Source organism: Suricata suricatta, chromosome 9 (assembly GCF_006229205.1).
Source record: "Suricata suricatta isolate VVHF042 chromosome 9, meerkat_22Aug2017_6uvM2_HiC, whole genome shotgun sequence".
Classification (NCBI taxonomy): Eukaryota; Metazoa; Chordata; class Mammalia; order Carnivora; family Herpestidae; genus Suricata; species Suricata suricatta.
This window is the reverse complement of record NC_043708.1, coordinates 103,034,258-103,047,005: the sequence shown is the minus strand read 5'-3', so window position 1 is coordinate 103,047,005 and position 12,748 is coordinate 103,034,258. Positions and strand designations below refer to the sequence as shown.

At 35.6% G+C, this 12,748-nt stretch overlaps 1 protein-coding gene across 13 annotated transcripts in view; it reads left to right on the top strand.

Moving 5' to 3' along the window:
• The window catches only part of DENND4A (DENN domain containing 4A), a 124,813-nt gene that overhangs the window by 66,534 nt on the left and 45,531 nt on the right, over positions 1 to 12,748 (top strand). For all 13 annotated transcript variants that reach the window (XM_029950964.1, XM_029950967.1, XM_029950974.1 and 10 more), the window contains 3 exons: positions 2,676 to 2,776; positions 6,186 to 6,404; positions 7,981 to 8,126. In XM_029950964.1, coding sequence (XP_029806824.1) covers positions 2,676 to 2,776; positions 6,186 to 6,404; positions 7,981 to 8,126 — 466 coding nt within the window. The remainder of the gene's footprint in view (positions 1 to 2,675; positions 2,777 to 6,185; positions 6,405 to 7,980; positions 8,127 to 12,748) is intronic.

Below are 12,748 nucleotides of genomic sequence, written 5' to 3'. Positions count from 1 at the left end.
ATTCTTCTTCATTTTTAATAAGCATGTTTCATATTAAAACCTTTTGATTTAATTTTCTAACCTTACATTAATTCTAATGTCATATATGTCAAAACCTCAAGTGTCTGACCTATTAGAAAAGATGGCGTTCTATTAAATATATAATACAAAAATAATCTAAATTGATAATATGTTATAGCAGAAGAATACTTTTTTTAATATTTATTTTTGAGAGAGAGAGTGCATGTGTGCAAGTGAACAGGGGAGGAGCAGAGAGAGAGCAGGACAGAGGGTCCTGAGTAGGCTCTGTGCTAACAGCAGAGAGCACAATGCAGGGCTTGAACTCATGAACCATGAGATCATGACCTGAGCTGAAGTTGAACACTTAACCAACTGAGCCATCCAGGCAACCCCAATGACATGATGTTTTTAAAAATTGAAATTCAGGGTGGTGAATTAGTATATACTGCATTGATTATGGTAATAAATTACACTTCCCCTTTTTTTATACTTTCCTTCCAGTTTATTAAAGAATTTGTTTTAATTTTATCTTTTTCTTTTGACTGCTCATGAGTTAAAGAATCAAAGAAAACATGAATTGTTGGTATTCATCAATAGTGTTCCTTCTTGATATTATCACCCTTCCAAACGTATGGAAGGACTAAGCTAGTGAACTCACAGCTTTCTACTTTCCTTCATCCAGGATATCTGGAACCTCAAGCTGAAATTTGAAAGAAAACGAATCCTGAATATGCAATTTTGGGTCTCTTGTCTGTTATCAATGTCAGTAAATTTCTGAAGAAAGGGAAAGTAATATCTGTACTAGGCATAAAGCTGTATGCATAGCCTGTGTTATCTCATTCTTTGCATTTTGCAATGTAGTTTTTTATTAACCCCTCTGACAGGTAAGACAACCAGAGCTTATGGTTTTGTGTAAAGATTTTATTTTTAAATCATCTCCACACCCAATGTGGGGCTCAAACTCACAACCCCAAGAACAAGAGTAGCACGCTCCACTGAGCTAGCCAGTCACCCCTAAAACTTAGATTTTTAAGTGATTTATCAGAAGGGGCACATAGCATTTACTGCCAGCTAGATTTTGAAACCATCGCTGTCCAGTTCAAAAACTAATTCCTCTGCCACTGATTATTGGTTATTTTGGAATTCCCCATAAATAAAAACAGAGAAGGCCATCGTGGATCCAAACTCAGGTTCTAGATAAAACGCTCGTACCCAGCCAGTGAGGATATCAAGGGCAAGAGAAAGAAATTATGTGAGTAAACAACAGTAATTAGATGTGATGAATGGTACCAAGATTCTGTTCATCTATCTTGAGCACCCTATTTTGATAGGCACTGGAAATAAAAAGGCAACCCATGTAGACTCCTTTCTCTTTAGTTATTCATAATCTATTTTTATAAGGCTAGCATGCACACAGTGAATGAGCAGTTACAGTGGAAGTGCTGCATTACAAGGTTTTATCTGGAAAATAACGTAAAAAGTGTCCTACATTGTCTTCTCGCTGTAATGCAGGATTCCGTGCTCCTGGTCACATTATAAATGAAATAAAACCTTTGCAGTGGGACGTCTGCAGGTGACCTCTCCTACCTATTTGTATTTTTATCCTCATCTGTGGAAAGAAAGGGTAGATTCCAAGATAGTGGTTCTTTTGAGCCTAAGATTTCTCATCCACTCCTTTTTCTTTGTTTGGTTTTCAAGGTGAGGATTTTGCCCTTTTTGTTCTGTGGGAAGTACAGGGAACATTAAAAAAAAATCAACTTCCACGACACATCTGTGCTGTGTTGTCTTTAGTTGTTAGAACATGAATGATTCACTTTTCTTCTCCTTTTTCTCTATGTTTTTCAAGTTTTCTAAAAAAAGTGATTTATGGCTTCTGAAGTACAAAAAAAGATTTAATGAGTAAAGGATGGAATCAGCAAAGCTATAGCTTAAGTCCAAAAGATTTATGGTGTTTTATCACCATGCTCTTTTCTTACTGCATGTGTAGTTTGGAGAAAAACTGTGTGGTAATAATTGTAATAAAGGAGATTATAGGAGGTCATTGTGGAAACAAAGATAGCACTTTCAAGCAGATATCTTCTTTTTTGTTATAGAAGTATTTTGGAACATTACCCTTTATTCAAATAATTTCATATTCTAGATTAGTTCTTTTCTGAAAGAAAGAAGAGCAAATTTTACTTCCACTTTTAGGAAACCGAGAAACTAAATACTTAAATATTTTGTATTTTGATAAGCTTTCTGGATCATCAGTTCAGTTTTTTCTTTATGAGTTCAAGTTTTCCACAGTGCTTTTTCTTAGCATCTATAAGAAAAAAAACAACCTCCTGTTGGTAGGATTTTACCAGTGTTTAGGTTTCTAAAGACTCTTAAATTGGGTTTGAGAATAATGACCACCATATTAAATTTGTAGTGATTCGCATGATTTCACTGGGAATTTACCCAGTACCAACATAATTATAAATTTTTGAGCTATATTTGTATAAGGTTCTACCCTTGTGTAAGTTAATTCTTAAATATTCTACATACCAGTTTACCCTTGTAGTATTTTTTCTTATTAATTATAATATTTTGTATGTATTTTTTTGTTCAGTGTGTTTTCTCTTTTCCCTTTTTTATATATAGCAAAGAAAAAAAATCTGTCTAACAAATACACTGTTGTTGTCATTTAATCTCAGAACTGGTGACAAGAAAAATGTAGCCTGGAAGATACTTCCAAAGAAACCATGTAAAAATCTGATGAACACACTGAATAATTTGCACCAGCAGCTGGCAAAATGTAAGTGTATAACTTAATTAAAGGAAGTAATTTAATCTGAGAAAGGACTCCAGTTACTTTGTCTTGCTTGTGAAAGGATACTGTTTATTTTATCTAAGGGAAATGTTTTATAATCTTAGGGCAAATGAACATTAAAGCAAACTTTGTTAAAAGCTAAATAGATTTATAAAATGTATTCTGTTTTATTTTATATCTGCTACATGTTCATAGAGCCATTTTAGAATGATATAATTGAAAAAGAGGTAAGGTAATTGTTTTCTTTACTTTTGCCATTACTGAAATACCATGGAATAATACGGGTTTCTTCTTATAGAACATTCTCTTCATACAGAGAATAGAAGTTTAATTTTGAAAATTTAAGACAGATGGTTTAAATGAGAAAATGCTGTGGATTTTAGTGAGGTGAGAGCTGGGGTTTAAGCTTTTTACCTTCAGTGGATCTTAATGTCATGCTTACCTCAAATAATTTGAAAATAGAAGCTTGCCAAATGCATCAGGAAATTAATCAAAATGAAAATTGATTGGGATATGGAATATTTCAGTAAAAAGTTTATATAAGAATACCTTGACAGAGATCCAGAATTACTGATAAGACTTAAACCTTCATTTATTTAATCCTCTTGGTATTTTAGAACAATGGCCCATTCAGGATCCATAATTCAATACTTACTATATGAAAAACGGTCAGTAATGGTGTAGCAGTATTTGAGGTTCTCATTTACATATTTATCATTTATCTAATCCTCTTGGTATCTTATAACAACAGCCCATTCAGGGGCCATAATTTAATACTTATAAAATTATTATATGAAAAAAATGGTCAGTAATGGTAGAGCAGTATTTGAGGTTCTCATTTATGTATAGGAAGGGGCCTATATCCTTGAGGGTTCAAAGTGACCATAGTTAAGAGTTGGAAATAGACATGGAAGAAGACAATGTTTCCAAAGTAAACCTTAAAGCAAACAGAGAATTTGGAAGTGGCTCATAAGTACCAGGATGTGAAAACAGTGACATCAAATAGAATAGCATGTCATCTTATTTGACAAATAAATTATGTATCAAATTTTAGTTAAGCTAACCAGTTAATTGCTTTCTACAAGGCATACACTTTCTTGTAAATAGCTGAAAGTCCAGTAGCTTTTGTAGCAATATTTAAAATATTAAAATCCATAGCCAGCCCTCCAAAGGGATATGGACACATAAGACTCCCAGGAGCTGGTGTTGGAGAAACTGAGCTTTGAAGTCAGAAGCTCAGCTAAGACAATGCTGGCTGAGGCAAATGGATCTTCATGACGAAAGTGTGAACTCCCTGCCAGGAAGCAAAATTGGAAGTGGCTACATCTCCAGGAATCTCAGCCCTAAGGAGAAGATGGAGAACATTTTAAAATACTAATTCACTGCATTGGAATTAATGTACCTGATCATGAGCCTGAAAATGTAGATTTTGCAAGGTAGGGCTTGTAGACAAAAACTGTCCATGTCCATCTTGACCAAGTTTTCAGACTTACCTCCAGGAATGACACAAACAGAAATGTGTTTTCTGATGGAATGTAATCACTGATGCTATTAGCAAAAAGATTTAACATGAATCTACTCATACAGAAGCAGGTAACCCTGAATATTACCTGTTGTCTCAGCAGTAAGTGATCTTACCTTGTTTTGGACGGCAGTTCCTTAGCGTCATCCTATGTAAAAACCCACTGAGCTATGTACTTAATGTGTATATGTTACCATATGTACGTCATACATTGCTTTTAAAAAAAAATCCATGAAATAGCCCATCCAGCTCTATTGAAGGGCAGAGGCTTAAAGCTTAAAATTATAAACATTTAAACAATCCTGATAGTTAAGGATTGTGTAACACTTTATACCTTCAGATCACTTTCACATATATTTTTATCTTTATAACTCTGAAGATAAATTGAAGAAGGTAAAGTACTTGTCAGAGATTATACAGTTAACAAGGGTGAAGCTAGGATTAAAATCTAGATCTTCTGTATCAAGGCCCATATTCTTTCTATTACTGTTACTTTTTTGGACAGTAAGAACTCCGGAAAAAACGCTGTAAGATGATTTCTTGTTCCTCGTATTTTAAAAAGTTTTTAAATTTTGAAACAGTCACAAACATTTTCTCTTTTGAGAATAGATGCCCCACCACCTCCAAATGGAATATATATTCCTACCCCAAAATACATTCTCCTGCACCACTACATAACCATGAAAATCAGGAAATTAATAGTGAGCATTTCCACCATCTTTATCTGCAGACCAGATTCAAGTTTTGTCAATTATCATAATAATGTTGTTTATAGCAAAAAATCCATTTCCAAATCAGATGTCTTTAGTTTCAAATCTCTTTAGTCTCCTTTTCTCTAAACAGTTCTTCGATTTTTCCTTCTTTTTCTTTTTTTTATACTGTTTTTATTTATTTTAGACAGAGAGAGAGACACACACACACACACACATGAGCAGGGGAGGGTCAGAGAGAGAGGGAGACACAGAATCTGAAGACAGGCTCCAGGCTCTGAGCTAGCTGTCAGCACAGAGCCTGATGCAGGCCTCCAACCTAGGAACAGTGAGATCATGACGTGAGCCGAAGACAGACACTTAACCGACCGAGACACCCACGCGCCCCACTCCTTTTTCTTGATACTTTTGAAGATGGTATTTACTATCATAGGATGGTCCATGATGTGGGTTTGTCTTGAGTGTCCTCATGGTAAGTACAGGTCATAGATCTTTGGCAGGAATATCACAGAAATGACACTCCGTTCCTTTCCTGGCATCCTTATGAGATCGTGCAATAATTGTCCCAGTATTGATAAAGATGTTCACTTTGTGCACTTTAAGATGGCATTTAACAGGCTTCTCTATTGTGAATTTATTCTTTTACTACCTAATGACTTTTGCGTTGAATTGTTCAGGAAAAGGAAGAGCTGTTTTTCACCTTTTAATCCTTGTGTGTTTTTCCTGCAGGCACTTAGAGTTTTTAAAAGGGAGGGAAGGTAGAACCAATGCATTTAACCCTGTTTCCTGTTCATGTGGTTGCTATGATTTTCATTTATTAGTTTATATATAGTTACTTCAGAAAACGAATTTATTTTGATGGTAGTCAGATAAGCAGGAATAATTTTATATTTACTATGGTTGAATTCATAATCAGCAGAGCCTAAAAATGATATAGCAAGCTTTGCTAGGGTTTACATATTATGAAGTTGTGTAAACAAAGTTGAGTAGCTTGAGGCCTTTTGAAAACAACACATTTATTTCTTTCAATTTTATTGAAATATAATTAACATACAGGACTGTATAAATTTAAGGTATACAGCATGACTTAACATACATATGTAACAGATTTATATTGGTACCATTATCAGCAGTGGTAAAATAATACTGTATTTTTTCACAGTGCAGCAGAGACCAAGAGATGATGGACTAATGGACTTAGCAATGAATGACTATGACTTTAATTCTGGAAAGAGGTTACACATGATAGATTTGGAAATCCAAGAGGCATTTTTGTGTTTCATGGCCTCTATTTTAAAAGGTTATAGATCATACTTAAGACCAATAACACAAGCCCCATCTGAGACAGCCACAGATGCATCCTCTCTTTTTGCCTTACAAGGTGAGTAATTGCACAGTTTTATAGCTTTCATATCACTGAGTTTAACCTTATGATGATACAGTTGTTTTCTGTGTTAATAGCTCATGTTTATCAAAATACATAGCTATTTTGGAAGTGTGTGAATATACCAACTTTGTTGGTTATCCATTTCCACAGAACTAGTTATTTCTCAAATTAGAAATAATCCCATTAGCAAAATATGTCAAAGAAACCATTTGAAAAGCATAGAGCTTCATAACCATGTACTGCTGCACTCTTTGTGCCATAGATGTGTTAGGATATTGGTAGTTTTAGCTTTCAGAGCAGCTAGGCAATGTTGGACACTCAGAAGAGCCTTTGGAATGGTCACCTCCCAAGCATAAATAGCCTCATCCATTTTATTTCAGTACACTTTATAAATATCACTTTCTGTTTGTGCCCTGAAGCAAAAGAAGTTGGAGAGCCTGAGCTTGCAATTTGTATCAAAATACATATTTATTTTCTTTTGTAGTATATATCATTTGCAGGAGAAATTCATTTAATAAGCATATATTGAGTTCCTCTAAATGCCAGGTATATAGTGGCATGCAAAAGATACATAGTCACAAAAATAAAGAGAGAGGGAGACATGGTCACTTCTCCCATTGAGCTTATAGTCAAGATAAGCAATTTGAAGGGCACCTGGCTGGCTCAGAGGAGTGTGTGACTTGATCTCAGGGTCATGAGTTCAAGCCCCACATGGGGTTTAGAGATTACTTAAATAAATAAAAAGTTTTTAAAAAAAGAAGATAAGCAATTTGAAAATAATATGAATATAGGGCACCTGGGTGGCCCAGTCGGTTGAGTGTCTCACTTTGACTTAGCTCATGATCTCACTGTTCATGAGTTCAATCCCTGTGTCAGGCTCTGTGCTGACAGCTCAGCACCTGGATCCCACTTTGGATTCTGTATCTCCCTCATCTCTGCTCCTCCCCAGCTAACTCTCTCTCTCATAAATAATAAAAACAAACATTAAAAAATAATATGAATGATCCCTTTATTTCACAACTTCAGATCACAGAAAGCCCTTCTGAGGAATTTATCTCTGAGTCATGATCTGAAGGATGAGTAGAAATTAGCCAGGCAAAAGGAAAGTAGAAGGTTTTAGACAGAACAGTTGGAAATAATTTGAATGTATGGGCCCAAAAGAAGGCCCAAGTGTAATGTAACTGACCTTAGTGAACAATGTGGAGCACGAAATCAGGAAATATACTTTTACTCTGTTTCAGTAAGATACAAACATAAACAAATACTGGAGAGGTTGTAACTGCTGTTCTTTAAAAATGCTTTCAAATTTACAATTTTATATATAGTCTTTAAGGTAGTGAGGGGACAACAGAGACAATTCTGGGTGAAGATTTGAAAGATCGGGTTCAGTTTCCTTTCCTATTGCTATCTTTGTCAGGTCACTTCCCCAGGGGTCTTAGTTTCTTTTTCTTCAAAATGGTGGGTTAAGAGGATATAGGTGACATGGTTAATCTGGTTCCTTCTGGCTTAAAATTCTGTGAATCTTTGAATGATGCTATATTTTGTGACATTATGAATTTATGTTGAACAGCTTTCTTAAGAAGCCGGGACCGATCACATCAAAAATTTTATAATATGATGACCAAAACACAAATGTTCATTCGCTTCATCGAGGAATGTTCTTTTGTCAGTGATAAAGATGCAAGCCTCGCATTTTTTGATGACTGTGTAGATAAAGTAAGTAAGAGTATGTCTACAGTGCCCTAACTTGTTTCATGTGATTGTTTTAAATGTTATGAGTTATAGTTTCTACTTAACTTTTATTAGCTCTGAACAGAATCTAAGTTCATTCCATTTCATCATTGACTCTTTATTATTAAAGGTTTTTTTTTGGCCTGCTAGGTATTATAAACCACAGACTCTTAGGGGTACCTTGCAGGACTTTATTGAACCATGAGTTTTATTTTAGCAATCAGGTCTGTAACCTTGCCTGCCTACTTATAGACTATGGTAGTTCTCTCCAAGTTGTGGACGCTTAACTTGAGCATCCTTAATTTTCACCTGTCCTTATTGTACATTGTGACATCCTGAGAGTAGATGTAGAGCATAATGAATATATCACTTGACTATTTCTACAATTTGGAAGTGAGTTTGTAGCATAAATTAAGTGAATTACTTCTATTTTAAATTTGTGTGTGAAATCTCTTCCCCTTCGGTCCTTCATCCATTTTGAGTTTATTTTTGTGAACGGTGTAAGAAAGTAATCTGATTTCATTCTTCTACATGTTGCTGTCCAACTCTCCCAACATCACCTGTTGAAGAGGCTGTCTTTTTTCCATTAGATACTCTTTCATGTTTTGTCAAAGATTAATTGGCCATACACTTGTGAGTCCAGTTCTGGGCTCTTTATTCTATTCCATTTGTCCATGTGTCTGTTTTTGTGCCATACTGTCTTGATGATGACAGCTTTGTAGTAGAAGAGAAAGTCTGGGATTGTGATGCCTCCCGTTATGGTTTTCTTCTTCAATATTAATTTGGCTATTCGGGGTTTTTTGTGGTTCCATACGAATTTTAAGATAGTTTGTTCTAGCTTTGAGAAGAATGCTTGTGCAACTTTGATGGGAATTACATTGAATGTGTAAATTGCTTTGGGTAATAATGCCATTTTAACAATTTTTATTCTTCTGATCCATGAGCACAGAATGTTTTTCCATTTCTTTGTGTCTTCTTCAATTTCCTTCATAAGTCTTCTAGAGTGTTCAGCATACAGGTCTTTTACATCTTTGGTTAGGTTTATTCCTAGGTATTTTATGATTTTTCATGCAGTTTTGAATGGGTTTCTTGATTTCTCTGTTGCTTCATTTTTGGTGTATAAGAATGCAACCGATTTCTGTACATTGATTTTGTAGTCTGCTACTTTACTGAATTCACTGATCAGTTCTAGAAGCCTTCTGGTGGAGTCAGTTGGGTTTTCCATGTAGAGTATCATGTCATCTGCGAAAAGTGAAAGTTTGACTTCTTTCCTGATTCTGATGCCTTTTATTTCCTTTTGTTGTCTGATTGCTGATGCTAGGACTTCCAGCACTATGTTAAACAACAGTGGTGAGAGTGGGCACCCCTGTCCTGTCCCTGATTTCAGCGGGAGAGCTCTCAGCTGAGGATAACATTAGCTGTGGGGTTTTCATAAATGGCTTTTATAATGTTTAAGTAAGTTCATTCTATCCCGACTTTCTTGAGGGTTTTTATTAAGAACGGATGTTGTATTTTGTCAGATGCTTTTTCTGCATCTATCGACAGGATCATATGATTTTTTCCTTTTTTTTGGTTAATGTGATGTATCACATTGATGGATTTGTGAATATTGAACCAGTCCTGTAACCCAAGAATGAATTCCACTTGATCATAATGGATAATTCTTTTTATATGCTGTTTATATATGTTGCTAGTATCTTGTTGAGTATTTTTGCATCTGTATTCATTAAGGATATTGGCCTGTAGTTCTCTTTTTTTGTTGTTGTTGTGTCTCAGTCTGGCTTAGGAATCAAAGTGATATGTGCTTCATAGAATGAGTCTAAAAGTCTTCCTTCCATTTCTTTATTTTGGAATAACTTGAGAAGGATTGGTGTTGTCTCTGCTTTAATGTCTGGTAGAATACCCCTGGGAATCCATCCAGCCCTGGGCTTTTATTTGTTGGGAGAGTTTTGATAACTGATTCTATTTCTTCACTGATTATGGGTCTGTTCAGATTTTCTATCTCTTCCCGTTTGAATTTTGGTAGTGCATATGCATTTAGGAATTTGTCCATTTCTTCTAGATTGTCCAGTTTGTTGGCATATAATTTTTCATAGTAATCTCTGATGATTGCTTGTATTTCTGAGGGATGTGTTGTAATACATCCATTTTCCTTCATGATTTTTTCTATTTGAGTGTTCTCTCTTTTCTTTCTGAGGAGCCTAGCTAGAGGTTTATCAATTTTGTTTATTTTTTCAAAAAACTAACTCTTGGTCTCATTGATCTGTTCAGTTGTTTTTGTAGATTCTATATTGTTTAATTCTGACCTGATCTTTATTATTTCTCTTCTTTTTCTGGGTTTGGGGTGCTCTTGCTGCTCCCTTTCTAGTTTCCTAAGATGCTCTACTAGGTTTTGAGTTTGTGCTTTTTCTGGTTTTTTGAAATAGGCCTGGATTGCAATAAACTTTCCTCTTAGAACTGCCTTTGCTGCATCCCAGAGAGTTTGAATTGTTGTATTTTCATGTTCATTTGTTTCCATATATTTTTTAATTTCCTCTCTAATTGCCTGGTTCACCCAATCATTCTTCAATAGGGTAGTTTTTAACCTCCACATTTTTGGAGGTTTTCCAGACTTCTTCCTGTGGTTGATTTCAAGTTTCATAGCATTGTGATCTAAAAGCGTGCACGGTATGATCTCAATTTTATTGTATTTATGGAATGCTGTTTTATGACACGGTATGTGATCAATCTTGGAGAATGTGCCATGTACACTTGAGAAGAAAGTTAATTCCCTAACTTCTGGATACAGAGTTCTAAATATATCTATTCTATCTGTTCCAGTGTGCCATTCAGGTCCATTGTTTCTTTAGTGATTATTTTTGTCTGATTGACCTATCCATTGTTGTAAGTGGAGTATTAAAGTGCCCTGCAGTTAGCACATTCTTATCAATAAGATTGCTTCTGTTTGTGATTAGTTGTTTTATGTATTTGGGAGCTCCTGAATTTGGCACACAGATGTTTATAATTATTAGCTCTTCCTGATGTAGAGACTCTGTAATTATTACATAATGTCTTTCTTCATCTTTTGTTACTGCCTTTAGTTTAAAGTCCAGTTTGTCCAATATAAGTATGGCTACTCCAGCTTTCTTTTGGCGTCCAGTCGCATGGTAGATATTTCTCCATCCCCTTACTTTCAATCTGAAGGTGTCTTCAGGTCTAAGGTGAGTCTCTTGTAGATAGCAAATAGATGGATTTTGGTTTTTTATCCATTCTGCTACCCTGTGTCGTTTGACTGGAGCATTCAGTCCATTGACATTCAGTGTTATTATTGAAAAATGTGGGTTTAGATTCATTGTGTTCTCTGTAGGGTTCATGTTTGTATTGATGTCTCTGAGTCCCTCTTAGGATTTCTTGTAGAGCTAGTTTGGTGGTGATGAATTCTCTCAACTTTTATTTTGGAAAACCTTCATCTCTCCTTCTGTTTTGAATGACAGGCTCACTGGATAAAGAATTCTTGGTTGCATATTTTTCCTGTTCATCACATTGAAGATTTCCTGCCATTTCTTTCTGGCCTGCCAAGTTTCAGTAGATAGGTCTGTAACCACTCTGATAGGTTTTCCTTTGTATGTTAGGGCCCTTTTCTCCCTAGCTGCTTTCAGAATTCTCTCTTTATATTTTGCCTGCTTCACTATGATATGTCGTGCTGAAGGTTGGTTCAAGTTATGTCTTAGGGGAGTTCTATATGTCTCTTGAATTTCAAGGTCTTTCTTTTTCCCCGGATTGGGGAAATTTTCGTGTATAATTTGGTCTGGCACCCCTTCAGGACCTTTCTCTTTTTCTTTCTCTTTAGGAACTCCTATGATATGGACATTGTTCCATTTGGTTGTATCACTCAGGTCTCTGATTCTCCTTTCGTGCTCCTGTATCAATTTCTCTCTCTTTTTCTCGGCTTCCTCTTTTGCTATAACTGTGTCTTCTAATTCACCTGTTCTCTCTGCTTCTTCCATCCGTGCAGTGGTAGCCTCCATTTTATTATTCACCTCATTTATAGCTCTTTTTAACTCGTCACAGCTATTTTGAAGGTTCCTAGTCTTTGTATCAATATCTTCTCTGACAGCTTCTATGCTTTTTTCAAACCCAGTCATTAATTTTATGACAATCATTCTAAATTCTTGTTCAGTTATGTTGCTTGTGTCTGTTTTGAGCACATCTTTAGCTGTGGTTTCTTCCTGGAGCTTCTTTAGAGAGAGTTCTTTCGTTTTGTCATTTTGGCTAGCTTTCTGTCTCTTGTCAGTTTTAAAAGCTCGTTCTGCACACTGTGCCTACTAGTATTTCTTCATTGAAGGAGGCTCTTTGTCTAGGGTCTGTCGTTTCAGGAGATGTTCTTTTAATGGTGTCTCTTGGTTTCTCTTGTTATGCCTCTGATTAATTTATTTCCCTACTCAGCGATATTTGGGACTTTCCACTATGTGTGTTTTGGGTTGTTTCTTGAGGTAGCCCTGAAAAGGAAAACAGACAAGCACACAGAGAACACAAGCACACAAATGCACTGACAGAACAAGTAAAGAAGCAAACCAAAAGGGGGAAGAAAAAAAGGAACAGCAAGGAAAATAGGGGGGGAGCAGGCA